Source organism: Protopterus annectens, chromosome 8.part0, assembly GCF_019279795.1.
Source record: "Protopterus annectens isolate FY-2018-M chromosome 8.part0, PAN1.0, whole genome shotgun sequence".
Lineage (NCBI taxonomy): Eukaryota > Metazoa > Chordata > Ceratodontiformes > Protopteridae > Protopterus > Protopterus annectens.
This window is the reverse complement of record NC_056741.1, coordinates 489,045,606-489,063,156: the sequence shown is the minus strand read 5'-3', so window position 1 is coordinate 489,063,156 and position 17,551 is coordinate 489,045,606. Positions and strand designations below refer to the sequence as shown.

The following is a 17,551-nucleotide window of genomic DNA, read 5'->3' as shown; positions in this document are numbered from 1 at the left end:
AGCGGAATGATGTAAATTTAGGAGCTACAAATACTTTACCAAATACTGAAAGAACTGGTAATATTCCTTATGACTTTAATGAGGAGTTCCAGGAGGATGAACCTTCCTCTTCTGACCAGAATACAGGGCCAAGGCGCAGTAGTAGAATTAATGGACAAAATTCAAATAACAAAAATAACACTAACAATAACAATTTTTTAGGCCAGCGCAACCAACGTCAACGCCCGAGGAGACGGCAGAATTGGAACTGAGCCTAGAAACTGATAATGTCGTTGTGCCTGACATATTGTCCCTTGATTGTATTAATGTCACAGTTGATTATAGTGATCCTGTTATTAACCCTGTAGAGTCTTTTTCAGCACCCCAAATGGCTCCAAAAATAATGCTCAATCGAGATGCAGATTTTAAAATTTATAATTTTACCGAATTCGATTTAGCAGATGAGCTTATTGAGTTACTTGCATATGGTTATACTTTTGTACCTAGCAAATTTGGGGATGTCTCAAAGGAATTGATAAATCTGAAATGTTTCGTTCGCAAGCTTAATTTGAAACTGTATTTCAACAGTGAACCTATAAGTGATGACAGATTTCATTCCTTAGTACTCCCTAGTGTTTTTAATCCACCATTGCATCCTTCCTTATTGCATTTTGAGCAAGCTTGTGAGGTAGACTTGAGACATTTATTTAGTAGCAAGTTCAAAAGGGATCCAGCTTTTAGATTTAATACTTCTAAAATTCAACTTCAATTGTTAGATGACCTATGTAAAATGCCCGTGAGGCTTTTAAAACCTGACAAAGGTGGTGGACTTGTGATTTTTGGTCAGGACATGTACACTGATAAAATGTACACTATCTTAGATTCCCCAGCGTATGCCGAATCTTCTCTTAATGAGATTCAAGGAGCACATAACAGGTTAAGAGGGTATTTTCGTGATTTATACCTTGAAGGAAAAATTAACTTAGATACTTACAATTACATCGACATAACATTCCCAAAAATACCTGTTATGTTCGGCATACCAAAGGTACATAAAAACCTACATAAAAACCTTTCAAATCCACCGATGAGGGCATTAATTGATGGAAGGTCATCTATGACTTATTCTTGCGCTAAGTACCTGGATAGTCTTCTGTCAAAACACCTGGTTCATTTTTCTTTAATTTGTAAGGATTCATGGAGTTTTTTGGAAGCCATCAAATCACAACCTTTCAACGGTGAGGTTAATTTCCTCACCGTTGATGTCGTTGATTTATACACCTCAATCCCCCACCAGGAGGCACTTGAGTGGACAGCCCTCTTGCTAGGTGAATTGGGGGTTTCAAGAATCGAGATTGATGTCATCACGGAATTAATGGATATTGTGCTATCTTCGAACTATTTTATGTTCGACAACAAATACTTTTTGCAAAAACAAGGGGTTGCAATGGGCTCCCCTTGCGGAGCGGTAATAGCAAATTTCTATATGAGTTACTGGGAAAAACACTCAGTCTTTTCGTCACTAGAATTAACGGCACCGATTAGATATTACACACGTTATCTTGATGACATTTTTATTTTATTTGATGGCAATGAGACACAGGCTGACGTTTTTGTCACCAATATTAATAACACTTCAGAATTTCTTAAATTCACTTATAATTTTTCAACATCCAGTACTGAGTACTTGGATGTTAAATTGACTAAGGACTTTGACACTTGCTCTTTTGTTTCAAGGATACACAGAAAACCCACGTATTGTAATTCATTCTTGCATTTTTCAAGTCATCACCCTATGAAACAGAAAAAAGCTGTAGTAAAGGGACAGCTTGTTAGGGCTGCAAGAATGTCCAGTACAATGGAAATATTTTATGAGGAAACGGATTTGCTCACTGATATGTTTTTGAAAAGAAAATATCCGTTGGATTTTATTGAAAACATTTTTAAAGAAGTTGAGATGAAGAGAATTAATGGTTTTTATAGTCCAATTTTGCCTATATTAGCTACGAATAATCTTACAGATGATTCTAGCCCTTTACAATCTATTGGACAAAATCCAACATCTGTTGATAACTCATTGGGGTCTAAAAACCCCTCTGACCCCACACTTTCTTATGTCACCTCATATAGTTTTGACTCAGGCAAAATATCAGCTATAATTCGGAAGAATTGGGACTTTATACTTAGTAACCCTATTTTAATTAAAAAATTTGGTCAGTTTCCGACATTTGTTTTTAGAAGGAACAATAACTTAAAAGAATTACTACAAAGAGACATCCCAAGTAAATTTTATAACAAGAGACTAGGCATGTACCCATGTGGTTTTTGTAACAGATGTTACAAAACAAAGTCAGGGCAGACATTCACAGTAAAAGGAAAAAAGTTTGACATTAGGAAACCTCTTAATTGTGAAAGCAAGTCCGTAGTTTATATCGCGATCTGCGATTGTTGTCCGTCTTTCTATATAGGAAAGACGGACCGCAGATTACGCGATCGTATGTACGAACATACCTACGCAATGAACAATAGAAATGAAAACAACGCACTTGCAAAACACATTATAGATCAGCCAGGTCATAGCTTTTCATTTATGGCAATTGACCAGATAAAACAACCTGTTAGAGGTGGTCCTTTCAAGTTACTATTGGAAATCTTAGAACTTGAATGGCAGTTTAGGACTGACTCATTTTATTACCCTGGCTTGAACGAAAGTTGCAACATTTTACCAGTATTGAAATTAAGGAGTTATTTGCGTTAACTAGTTTAACGATTACTACTTATTGTAATATACCTCCTTATAAAAATATTCTTACAGTTCTTACAATTTTTTATGTTGCATATTTTCAAGTTATATAACTTATCTACATTCAACTGTATTTTTCAGACATCTAACTACATGCAGTCATGTTTCTACGTATATGTAATACCAAGGCATTATGAAAGGGTTTTTTAATACATATTTTTAATATGTATTTTTATACATTTTTGATACACTTTATAACTTTTATGAGTATGTTTACTCTTTATGAGTTAAAGTATTTCTTAGCAAGAAAGTGGATTTATAGGTGTTTTAGATCATTAGTTATATTGTAAACATTTTAATTATATGTTTGTGTAATTTCTCTTTAATTGATTGTTTTTTAACAAACATATTTAGTAGCCCAAGTTAAAACAGCTGTAATTTTTAACTTTGTCTATGACACACCTTCTTTTTTCTGACATCACTTCCTACAAACCATTTTAAAAGGAAAAAAGTAATGTAATATTATTTTATTCTCTGAAGAAGCCGAGTTTTTACAAGGCGAAAACGTTTACTAATAAATTTCACGTTAAGAACTTTCATTGGAGCGGTTCTCAGTTATTTGTAACTGATTTCTGGGCTGGAGCAAGGTGTACGTAGCGTTTTCTGTGCTTTTCATCAGTAATGGTAGTAATGTCTGATGAGCTATGAGCTGTGTGTGTGTGCGTGTGCGTGTGTGTGTGTGTGTGTGTGTGTGTGTGTTGGGAGGGATAGTTTTATTTGAATTAAAACTGAACATTTTCCTGGAAAATGCTTTCTTATATAAAGCAATGGTAATTGAGGAAACTTATGAATGTGTTTTACTTGCTAGATAACTGAACATTCTATTAGGCAGTATTAACCCACATCTAAGAATTGTGTGATTGCCAGTGCGGTGTAATATTAGTAGTTCTGAAATGGTGGCAAACACGATTTTCAGGTAGGCATTGACCTTATACTGGCCATTTCTTAAACAATGCAGTCTCTAATCCTCAAGTGTTACAGGGGTGCAACCTTCAAGCAGTGCTTTTGAGTACTGGTCATGGCAGTCCAGTCTGAAGAGATGACAGGCCCGCTCATGTAATTGAAATTGTAGTTAATGGAGGTCGCAGAGTTCAAATGGCTGAGGAAAATCCAGATGACATGTTCAAAATCTTCTGTTAGCCTTGGGCAAGGTGCTTACTTCTGAAAAGCTACTCTCCATTCAGGTGGAGAAATCGATTACAATGGTAGGACCTATTAACAATAACACAGTACGTATTACCAGGAATGAATACATTTACAAAACTAGAAAATCATTTAGACTGATTAATTTGGGTTGTTGTTATACACCCAGATTTTTGTTTTCTTTTATCTTTCCTTTCCTTTTTTTTTGAATACATGTACACGTTGGCTGATTTATTTTGTCAGCCTATTGCCTATCATTACGAATTTATTGATTCTTCAGGGTCAAAGTTCATTGGCAGGCAGTGGTTCTATTAAGTAAGGATCTTGAAAGAATGAACCTTAGTGACCATGATTCACATTGTGTCATACAAGCAAAGTCTATTACAGCTGGGATTCCCTAGTTCAGTGCAGGTCAGTGACAATGCCTCTTTTCCACTTTAAGCATTTGTTTTAAAACATGTTAAAATGTGACATTATAAGCTATAGCATTTAGCCCATATTCATTTATGTATCATTTACAAGTCCGTGTCTTCTTTATGAGTCAGGAAGTAATGCAATATTTCTTTTGTGTTCTCCTGTGGTTCTTTTGTTTGCATTTTCTGCACATCTTACATTTGCTTTGCTGTATTTATTAAGTAATAGATTAATCTATAATTAATTTTCCCCAGTTTTTGGATGCTTATCCTGTATCTGGTCTCTTTTTCACTTACTCTCCATCTCTCCATTGTATTTACACATTTAAGTATATCAAAGCATGGCACTCACACCTAAGTTAGAAAAGAGGCTGAGTCTATTCTCGTTTTATGAAGAACTATCATAATATCAGTAACAGTCTAGGATTGTGGGGTGATCTGAAAAATGTGTCCACATGTGTGTGTGTGTGTCTGTGTGTGTTTTGTTTGTGTGTGCATAGATATGTGTACATGCACGTGTGGAAGGTAGAAAGGACTTCTGTAGGAAGAAAAATTTTTTGGGATATTCTCAGATTCTACATGTTAAGAGATGGATTGTTACTATAGTGGTAGGTGCCTGTGAAGTGGAAGAATGTGTTACGTCACATAGGATACCTATCCTGTGACCTTAACCCTTCTCAATTCTCATGCTGGTTTGCAGTAACAGAGAGATATATCCACCCTTGCCAGGATAATGGCTTTGTACTCAGTGCATCTTTGTGCAATAGCTATGGTATCCAGAGCCTCATTGTGGTATACTTTGATGTAAGTCTTCCCAGCCTTCAAAGGGCTTACAGTTCAATAAAAGACTTCAGGCTCTCATAATTATTTACCTTTCCTGTGCTCAAACCTTTATCTCAGAAGACTAAATTCAGCATTGAATCCTCCTTCCCCATTCATTGTCAAACATCAGCAGGCATTTTATGGAACTACAGACTACCCATCTCAAATCTTGGATGAGGTCATCTAGATAATCATAGCAGAAGTGAGGAGCATAGAACTAGTGCAGCAAAAAAATTGTCATAGGTTCATAGGTTGGTACTTGGCTATCGGCCCTAGGACCTATGCAAGCCTAGCCATAACAATTCCCTGGTTATTTCTTCCCACAATATTTACTTCCCTGGACCCCTGTCTAGCATGGTGACTGATGTGATTCCTGGGGTGAATTTCTTATCTCCCATCCAATCATCAAAGTTCCTTTTGAAGAGGGCCAAAGAGGTGCTCTGCTTGACATGTATGGGCAATCTATTCCAGAGTCTGGGGAGTCTCTGGGTCAGGAACCTATCCCTCCAGCATGTTTTGTTCATTGTGATGACAAGGTTTAGATCCCTGGAGTGTGTGGCTCTGAGGGATTGGGATTTCTTTAAGTGCAGCATGTCCAACAGCACTGGGTTTGACATGGCCTTGTATGTTAAGCAGAGATCGCCTCTGAATAGAAGATATGTGACAGAGTATAGCTGGAGTTTTTTTAGATGGTCAGCATAGGGCATCTGCTTTAGGCCTGTGATTCTTTTAGTGAGGTATTTCTGCGGCCTTTCTAGTTGTTGCAGATGTCTTGAGAGGTACATACCAAACGGGGCGTTGTATTCTATAATGGGTCTAATGAGGGATGAGTACAGTGGGACAATGACCTCCTTTTTTCTGGATGAAAAGCTCTTAGTGATGAGGTGTGCCACATATAAGGATTTCCTGACTGTTGTGGCGATGTGGTTATCGAAGGTGACACCACTGCCCACCTGTGTCCCTAAGTCTCTTATCACACTTTCAGTGTTTAGTGTGTTTTTTTCCCAAATGGGATAACTATACATTTCTTGGCATTGAGCTTGAGCCCATGGCTCTGGCACCAAGCATCTGTTTCTGTAAGGCCCTTTTGTAGAATATCCACATCATTTGGGGATTCAATAATGGCTCCCAGTTTGCAGTCATCTCTGAACTTTGTTAGCCAGAGTCCTTTAGTGTTGGTCTGTGCTTCAGATAAGTAGATGCCAAGCAAGAGTGGTCCCAGGACTGTATCCTGAGGTACTTCACTTGTCACTTGTCTGGAGCCTGATTTGGAGTCAGCTACTTTTACAGTGTGGGTTCTGTCAGTAAGCCAGTTGGCAACCCATCGAGTGATGTAGGGATTAATGCCCAGCTTAGTAAGTTTATCTATGATTCCAGAGTGGGGGATGGTGTCGAAGGTCATGGCGAGGTACAGATAGGCTGTGTGGACCGGCTTACCTTCCTCCACAGCTCTGGAGACCGATTCAAAGAAGTCAATCAGGCTCAGGAGACAAGATCAGCCTGTGTTTTATTTTCAACACCCTAGTTCCTTTATGTCTAGTTGGACTAAATATAAAACATGTAATATAAAGTTTTTTTATTGTGTACTGAACATATCTTTATAGAGCACATTCTATACATAAATCACCAAAATGACCAGTCTGATATCTCAGATAGATTATAAAAGTGTATGTTAGAATTAATAAGATGCATGTAAGAAATGCTTTTAAAAATATAAACTACTTTTCTGTTCTTTACTAAACAACAACAGGTGCTGACGGATTGGGCTTTGTCGCTGAAGGATTCTATAACTGATGATTTCTGAGCAATTTGACACCATTTTAGCACTGCTGTAGCCAGTGCTTTGAGTCATAATGGACAAAAGTAACTAATGGTAAAGCAAATGTTAGGATTTTTATTACTTTACTATCTTGTCACATTATTAAATAATATCACAGACTCATGCGACCAACCCTAGACATATGCTGTACTACCAGCACAGCAAGGGTTTGGGGTGAATTAAACTACTTTTATCCCTGATCTGTATTACACTATCATATTCTCATTATCCGACTGCCAAAAACATTACTAAGGGTTTATTTTCTAATGCCATGTCACATGTATGTATTATATGCGTTCCTAAATAAGCATGGTTGTATCTATGAGGTGCCTTTCTGGAATCATTCAGCATTATTATGTACAATATCTGCACTTTGAGCATACATAGTACTTGCTTTTATTTTGTATTTGCGAAATAGACATAAGATATACATACCATTCTACTTGGCAACAGACAGGCTTGTTTAAACTGAAATTACTGGCTGAATGGTGAATACTTTCTAAAAGTCTTTAAGGAAAAATATCGTCACTACAATAGTAAATAGGATTATTTAAGGTCATAATAATATTATCATATGTTGTATTTGAATGAAAATTTAAACATGCACTTCCCAAATGTTTTCCTTCAGTGTTTTTGTAGCACCTCTTTAGATAGTGCATGTGTGTATCACTGCTGCCTTTGAAGCAGTCATGATAGCATCCTTGGAGTTTCTTTGGGTTGCATGCCACAAATAAGTTTACAGAGAGAAGAAAAATTTACAAAAGAGACATTACAGAGTTGTAGCATACAGATATAATAATATCTAATATAATATAATATAATATAATATAATGTAATGTAATATAATATAATATAATATAATATAATATAATATAATATATAATAATTAATAATGATAATAATAATAATAATAATAATAATAATAATAATAATAATAATAATAATATAATAACGCACAGTGCCACAATCATCCCTAGTGGAACCTTCTGCATGGGACTACAACTTCCCTATGTCAGAGGTTCCTAATAATTAGTAGAGTACATCAGTTACCACATTACACTGGGGATGCGCAGACAGATGTCCTTGAAATCCTACAGTTGTAACAGTGCACATCACATGTCTTGAGGTGGTCTTACGGGTAGTATATAAAATCAAGTTCTCTCCTGGAGAGCAGAATGAATATGTACTGAAATACCTTGATGTTCTCCATGGCCCCAAAAATATCAGATTACATCAACTGGTAATGGACCATGATAATATTGAAGGATCATGCCTCTCAACTGTCCATATTTTTGCAGAATGTCCCGATTTTTGCCTCTTATTTTTGGTCTGTTCCTCATAAAACTTGTGGTTTTATGGCAAATCATTGAGGATTGAAGTAATTAAATAATACTACATAATGACACACATTAGAGTTTCAGACTTCATATCCTTCAGAAAATATACAGTAATGCTAAATCTGTCATTCATGCAACTTTATAAGTTTATAGGAGCAATATTTATAATCTGTCCCTATTTGTGGCCCTTTGTTGCCCCCCCCCCATCATTTCGGGCTTTGTCTAGACTTCTTGTGCTGAGAGGTTGAGAGGTATGCCCAGGATGTCTGATGGCTGAATATCATGAAAAATGATGTGTAATCTTCATTAGAATCTCTGTTTAATCATAGCATCTAGACAGGCCCCGTGACAGATGAGTGGAAGAATTCAACAGTTATCCCTCTACATAAGGGGCAGAGTCTACCATGGACTCAGGGAACTATAAACCCATAAGTCTTACTAGTCCCATGTGCAAGGGTCTGGAAAGAGTTATCATGGATCTAATAAATAAAGATATATACAGGAAACCTACAGACACTGGACCCTACCAGTTCAGTTTGTCAAAGGTAGGTCATGCTTACATAAGCTAGTGGACTTCTTCTAGAAGGTCAATATAAATATAAATAAGGGCAAAACAGTGCCCACTGCCTACCTCAACCTGACCAAGGCATTCGACACAAGGCCTCTGTTGGGCATTGTAGATAAACATCCAAAATTAAGCATATATGAGTGGATGGGTAACAGAAAATTCACCCCAGGGATAACTCCAGTGGCTCTTCTCGACATAGGCATTGGGAACTAAGGTCAGGTGGCACTATGCCAGGGTAATCCTATGGCTAGGCTTGTAAAGGCCCCAGGGCCATTAGCCTAGTACACACCTATGAACCTATATAAACCCTTCATTGTGGATTATGAGTTTAGAATATTATTTGTCAAATGTTATTTGGTGCTTTACATGTCTAATCTTCTTGTGCTGAATAATGTCTGATATTTGAAAAAAAAAAAACTAAATTATGCATAAATCTATGTCACCAAATGGATACCCAACTGTATCACTGACAAGGCTCAAGAAGTTAGGATGGGGAATCCACCTCCACAAGGAGGCCAGTCACTAGCGGAGTCCCTCAGGATCAATGTTGTAGTCTCTTTGGTATCAACTTCTCTAAAGTTAAAGCAAATGGTGAGGGCCTCTGGCTGACCAACTTTCCAAACTGCAAACAAGACATGGTCATTAAATTGTCTAAAGACATAGCTATCTTTCAAGAGGGTCTGATGCAAACAACTAGTTCCAGAAACATAGACTAAAACTGTATGCAAAAAAGTACATAATAGTACCCTTTGTAAAGAAGGCCACCTCCACCACTTGAAATTATTGCATTGATAATACACCCTCAAAAGTAAAAGCAGTGGTCAGGGATCTAGGCATGCATGTTGACAGTAACCTGACCTTTGACTACCACGTCTACTGTGGTAATAAAATAATTCTGTGTTGCACAACTTACATGGAAGGGCAAAGCATCCAGGTCCAAACAGGTCAGTGTTTGCTCTTTCAAACCAATCTTTGAGTACAATGCACATATCAGCATGTATCTAACCAGGCACATGTAACAGCTTGAGAGAACACAGAGGTCACTTAGGAAAGAAATACAGGGAGATCAACAAGCCTCCTATGCAGACCATTTCAAATCCTTATCCCTGTACTCAGCCTCCTACAAACCGCTGTGCAATGATCTATGCCTAGCCTGTAGGGCATCCTCCTTATCCCACACTGCTGAATTTGTTACACATCTGCAAAACAAATATCATCAGAAATACACATTCTAAAGACCTAACTCTCATTTGTGACATGAATGGGACATGTTTAAGGATAGGTATGTATCTCAAAGATCAACTCTACTTTAGAACAGCCTTCCCATCCATGTGGAGCAAAGCTCATCCCTAACCCTATTGAAATGTAACTTGGACTAATGGATGGAAAATCGCAAATTTACCCCTGGTTTGACACCTGTGTCACTAATAAAGAGGGGCAGCCTGTGAACACTTGATGATGTGAAAATCTGTCTTATAACCCTAAAATTCCTTGGGATATTAATACGTCAGCAATATTTTGGTGACGTTTTGGGGTAAGCTTGTCTAGGCTTAAAATGTCTTGTGGACCAATAGTCTGAGAACCACCTATGAACTTATGAAACTATGAGGATATAATAGTGTTTTTGATTGCTAATGTAATTTAGAAAGTTTTGGCAGCATGAGCTTTCATGGAACTTAAGGATCCATACTAGTATATTACCTGAACTAAATGTGTAAGTCAACAGAAAAAGAACGGCAACTTGCCAATAAAGCTGTTTAGTAAACCTGTTCAGAATAAGACACGCTAACGTGAAACTGCTCATTTAATGCAGTCCTGCTATGTATAATGCTTTTGTTGTTTGCCAGTCTTTTCTATATGAAGAGTGTTGTAATTATTCAGAACACACTGTGTGACTGATTTTGCTGAAATCAATTTATAATGAATCAAAAGCAAATCTAAAAACTTAGTGGTTTTGATGTATTATTCTGTTTTAACAGTCCACCACTTGGCCATGAATATTATGATCCCAATGATTACATGGAGGGCAGTCATCATGAAGTGGACCGAACTGATGAACTGGAATATGAAGTAAGTATAAGAAGTCCAGACATCCTCTGGAAAATAATAAGAGTGCAGGGGTTAATAATGCAATGCACTGTCAGAGGGGGTTTGTGAAGGAAAAGATTTAATGTTGCATACTGTTGCTTATGTACACTGGATTCCACCTTGCTCTCAAGTCACAATGAGGATGACGTTGAGAATGCTGCCGCCACTGTGTCTGCACAGGGGAGGCAAAGTACTGAATATCAGAGAAAAGAAAGGACAGTAAGACAGAGAGAGAGAGAGAGAGAGAGAGATCAGAACCCATAGAAAATGAAACAGTTCTGGTTAAGTATATTGAGCTGAAGCACCCACAATCCATAATTTCAAAGCTTACCCACCAAACGTCTAATTCTTCATTATCATACACCTTTATGTTACCTTACAGAAGAGCCTTAGATTATTGTTTGTATTTTTTTTTTTTTTTTATTTTCATTAATTTGCAAGAATTGCTTGCTAACAAACCTCTCAAACACTAAGTGCAAGAAAGTTGGACAAAGCCAGAACTGATGGGAATACAATGGCCCAAAATCAGGAACAACTGTTAAATATTGTACTTAAAAGCTTAGAAAGTTGCCAGACTAACATGTTTCACACTGACATGCATTTTCTGAATGATGTGAAGTCAGAAACTCAAATGTACATCACTATTTACTCACTTAATGATTTGTTAAAAAAATGCACATTTTCTGAGGAAGAGATCAAAATAAGAGGCAAAATCTGGACATTCTATTAAAATCTGAAGATCTGAGAGGTATGCCTGCTAAAAGTCATGTACATTATATAAAACCTAAATCTGGGATGTTTTCCTACGCATACTGGTAAAAGTCCCATATATTATTATACAAAACCTTAATGTAGGGTATTTTCATTGGCACAGAAACAGAATTAAACTAAAATGCAGACTATCACATGAAACATAACATTTCACATCTTTGTTGTTATCAACATGTATGTGATGTCAGGTAACACACTGCTTTCCTGAGTAAAAATGTGACTTTTTAAGCATGGTATATTGAAGGCATATCAGATAATATGCAAGATTAGACAGTTTTAAGTAAAGTGCATTCTTGAGTGACACATGCCTTGTCTTATGTACTGATGGATTTTGTGTAATTAATACGAGTGGAGAGAAGAGTATTGTGCTGTATGTACTAGACCATAGTGTAACTATCAACATTCTACAGCCCACCTGGAAGCATGCAGGTATAACATCCAAATCCAGAACTATATTCCTACATTTTTAGAATAATAAATATTTAAAGTGCATTCATGTTTGTGATTAAGTCACAGTCATGATGACCGAGACAACATTTTCTGCTGGTAATGACTTTGATTCAGGCTCGCATTTCCTGACTTTACTGGGACTCTGTACTGCCTGCTACTGCTGAGCCTCTGTATTAATGGAATGTCAGCTTTATGTCTTTAACAACTGGAGGAACTAGTTAGGATGGCGGGTGGAAGACAAACAAAAAAAAAGTATTGGGTCAAATTCAAATGATTACATTACGGAGCCAAAACGTCTACAACACTGAAGCTGTGTTGTTCTTTCTTCTGGTAACCATTAAATTTAGTCCAAAAACTACAGTGGTTCATCTGACTTCTATCTTGAGGACTGAATAGCTAAAAACAGATGCAGTCTAATTTACAGTCCTTATACTCAATCCTCGGCTGGGGTGCCTTCTGTGCGGAGTCTGCATGTCCTCCCTGTGGTCGCGTGGGTTTCCTCCGGGTGCTCCGGTTTCCTCCCACATCCCAAAGACATGCTGCAGGTGGATTGGACACTCTAAATTGGCCCTAGGTGTGCGTGTGAGTGTGCCTTCTGTGGAAGGTTGGGCGCCGGGCTGGCAACTCGACACCGTAAAACTCCACTGCCATTCAATGTGCGGACAAGGTGATCCGCTGTGGCGACCCCTAACCGGGAAAAGCCGAAAGAAGAAGAAGATACTCAGCATGAAAGGAAGCCAAATCCAAAAGCCCACAGTTATGCTAAAATATTATATAGCTGTAACAAACCCTATAACTTCTAGACCAGAGCTAGCGAGTCATGCTGGTTTATATTTATCCATTTAAAGTTGTACCTTTGGATCATGCAATCCAGTGCTACACAGTATAATTCTGTGATCTGTGAAGAGATGGACATGCCTCTTTCAACTAAGTAACACCATACCTTAGTGAAATGGGAACATCCAGCAACACCACACCTTAGGCATTCCTAATGTGTGAAGAGTTGGAAAATCAATATGTCTGTGATGAGGGTACATCCAGCAATACCATGCATCCATGATTTGAGAAGTGCAGGAAACTCCATCCACCATGATGTGGGTACATCTGACAACACCATGCATCCATGATCTGAGAAGACCAGGAAATTCCATGCCTCTGTGATGTGGGTACGCCTGGCAACACCAAGCATCTATGATCTGAGAAGTGCAGGAAAATCCATACCTCTGTGATGAGAATACATCTAGCACCACCAAGTGTCCATGATCTGAGAAGTGCAGGAAACTCCATACTTCTGTGATGTGGGTACACCTGACATTACCATGCATCCATGATCTGAGAAGAATAAAAAACCGCCATACCTATGTGATGAAGGTACATCTGGCAACACCATGCATCCATGATCTAAGAAGTGTAGTAAAATCCATACCTCTGTGACATGGGTAGATGTTGCAACACCATACCTTAGTGATATGTCTAGAGCTGTTAGCATCATACCTCTATGGTATGGGTAGGTCTGGCAGCAGCATGCCTTTATCATATGGGCAGAGATGGAAAAAACATACCTCTGTGATATGGATAGAGATGGCAGCACCATACCTCAGTAATATGGGTAGATCTGGCAAAACCAGACCATTATGATATGGGTAGAGCTTTCAGCATCTTACCTCTGTGATGTGGTTTGATCAGGCAGCATTGTGCCTGTATGATATGGATAGAACTGATAACATCATACTCCTTTGATATGGGTAGATTTGGCAGTACTGGGGACAGAGATAGCAGTACCATACCTTTGTGATGTGGGTAGCTCTGGTAATATCGTGCCACTGTGATATGGGTATATCTGGTAGCATTGTACCTCTGTCATATGGGTAGAAATGTCAACAACATACCACTATGATATGGATAGATGTAACAGCACCATACCTCTATGATAAAAGTAGAGATTTCAGCACTATTCTTCCCTTATATTGGTGAATCTGGCAACGATATCCCACTGTGATATGCATAGAGCTAAAAGCCAAATACATCTCTGATATGAGTACAGTGAACAAATCCAAGCTTCTCTGTTATGGTACAACTGGTAGCGTTATATATCTGTGGCATGAGTAGATTTGTCAGTACCATACCTATGTGGCACATGTAATGCTGGCAGCATCACGCGTCAATGGTATGGGTACATTTGTCAGTACCAAAGCTCTGTGATAAAGGTAGTGTTGGAAGCACCATGCCTCTGTGATATGGGTAAATCTGGCATTGCCATACCCCAGTGATATGGGTAGAGCTCTCAGTATCCTACTACAATGATAAGGGTATATATGACACCACCATACCTATCTGAAATGGATAGAGCTTTCAGCATTATTCCCTTGTAATATGGGTAGATCCAGCAGGCCCATACTTCTTTTAACATGAGTTGAGTGTAGCTGTCAGCACCATACACATCTGATATGGATAGATCTGGGAGCAGCATGGCTTTGTGATATGGCTAGAGCAAGCAGCAGCATACATCTACGATATGGATACAGCTAGCAGCACCCACCATATCTGGTACGGGTATACCTGGTAGCATCATGCATCACGGTAAGGGAAGATACATTAGTGATATGGATAAATCTGGCTGCAACAAACTCCAGTAATATGGGTAGAGCTTTCAGATACATACCTAAATGATATGGGTACATCTGGCAGCACCATACCTCAATGATATGGGTAAATGTGGCAGCATTATACCTTAATGATAAGGGTAGATCTGGCAGAACCATATTTCAATGATATGGGTAGACCTGGCTGCACCATACCTTAATGATATGGGTAGATCTAGCAGCACCATACATCAATGATATGGATAGATCTGGCAGAACCGTACCTTAATGATACGGGCAGATCTGGCAGAACCATACTTCAATGGTATGGGTAGATCTGGCCGCATGCGTCTCAACTGTACAGATTTTGACAGAATGTCCACATTTTAGCCTCATATTTTTGGTCTGTTTCTCATAAAAATGTGGTTTTCTGGCAAATCATTCAAGTCATTGAGTTTTGAAGTCATAAAATAATGACAGGCAATTGAGTTTTAGATGTTATATCCTTCAGAAAATACATGCTAATGCAAAACCTGTATTCTGTCTACTTTCTAAGTTTGTAAGAGCAGTACTTAAAAAGTGTCCCTATTTTTGGGCCTTTACCCCCCAATTATTTATAGCTTTGTCCAGATTTCTTGCTGCACCATACCTCAATAATATGGGTAGATATGGCAGAACCAAACCTTAATGATATGGGTAGATTTGGCATCACCATACCTGAATGATATGGGTAGATCTGGCAGAACCATACTTCAGTGAAATGGGTAGATCTGCCAGCACCATACCTCAAAGATATGGGTAGATCTGGCAGCACCATGCCTCAATGATAAGGGTAAATCTGGCAGCACCATACCTCAATGATATGGGTAAATCAGGCAGCACCATACCTCAATGATATGGGTACATGTGGCAGCACCATATCTAAATGATATGGGTAGATCTGGCAGAATCATAACAAAATTATATAAGTAGATATGGCATCACCATACCTTAATGGTATGGGTAGAGCTGTCAGAACCATATTTCAATTATGTGGGTAGATCTGAAAGCATCATCCCATAATGATATAGATAGATCTGGCAGCACCATACCAGAATGATATGGGTAGATTGTAAATCTGGCATAACCATACTTTGATGATATGAGTAATCTGACATCACCATACTGTAATGATATGGGGACATTTGGCAGAACCATACTTCATTGAGATGACTAGATCTGGCAGTGCCATACCTCAATGATATTGATAGATCTGGCAGCACCATACCTCAATGATATTGACAGATCTGGCAGCACCTTATCTTAATGAAATGGGTAGATGTGTCAGAACCATACTTCAATGATATGGGTAGATCTGGCAGCACCATACCTTAATTATATGAATAGATCTGGCAGTACTGTACCTCAATGATACAGGTAGATCTGGCAACTCCATACCTCAATGATATGGTAGATCTGGGAGCACCATACCTAAATCATATGGGTAGATCTGGCAGAAACAAACTTTAGTGATATGAGTAGACCTGGCAGCACCATACTTTAAAGATATGTGTAGATCTGACAGCACCATACCTCAATGATATGGGTAGCTGTGGCAGAACCATACTTCAATGATATGGGTAGATCTGGCAACAACATACCTCAGTGACTTGGCTAGATTTGGTAGCACCATATCACAATGATATGGGTACACCTGGCAGAGACATACTTTAATGATATGAAAAGATCTGGCAGCATACCTCTAAACGGTACAGATTTTCACCGAATGTCCAGATTTTTGCCTCATATTTTTGGTCTATTTCTCATAAAAGTGTGGTTTTCTGGCAAATCACTGGCAAATCATTGATGTTTGAAGTCAGAAAATAATGACAGACAGTTGAGATTCAGACTTCATATCCTTCAGAAAATACATGTTAATGCAAACCCTGTTATTCTGTCTACTTTCTTAGTTTTTAAGAGCAGTACTTAAAAAGTGTCCATATTTTGGGGCCTTTGCCCCCAATTATTTATGGCTTTGTCCAGATTTCCTGCTTTAAAATGTTTATAGGTATGTCTGGCAGCCCCATACCTCAATGATATGGGTAGATCTGGCAGCACCATACCTTAATGATATGGATAGATCTGCCACCACTCTACCTCAATGGTATGGGTAGATGAAGCAGCACCATACATCAATGATATGGGTAGATCTAGAAGCACCTTCATTTTATGGGTAGATCTGGCAGAACCATACCTTAGTAGAACCATACCTAGATTATATGGGTAGATCTGGCAGCACTATACCTTAATGCTATGGGTAGATATGGCAGAACTATACTTCAATGATATGGGGTAGATCTGCCATCCCCATACCTCAATGATATGGGTAGATCTGGGAGCACCATGCATTAAGGATATAGGTAGATCTGGCAGCACCATACCTCAATGATTTGGGTAGATTAGGTACCATCATACCTCAATGACATGGGTAGATTTTGCAGAACCATACCAGAATGATGTAGGTAGATCTGGCAGCACCATACCTTAATGGTATGGGTAGATCTGACAGAACCATACTTCAGTGATATGGGTAAATCTGAAAGCACCATACCTTAATGATATAGATAGATCTGGCAGCACCATATCTGAATGATATGGGTAAACTGTAGATCTGGCAGAACCATGTATTGATGATATGAGTAGATCTGACATCACCATACTGTAATGATATGGTTACATCTGGCAGAACCATACTTCAATGAGATGAGTAGCTTGAGCAAAACCATACTTCACTGAT

General features: G+C 38.3%; 1 protein-coding gene across 1 annotated transcript in view; it reads left to right on the top strand.

Annotated features, from left to right (window-relative positions):
* The window catches only part of PDZD4 (PDZ domain containing 4), a 671,734-nt gene that overhangs the window by 60,292 nt on the left and 593,891 nt on the right, over positions 1–17,551 (top strand). Inside the window, exon 2 of the mRNA XM_044080016.1 lies at positions 10,864–10,954. Within this exon, the coding sequence (XP_043935951.1) occupies positions 10,864–10,954 (91 nt within the window). The remainder of the gene's footprint in view (positions 1–10,863; positions 10,955–17,551) is intronic.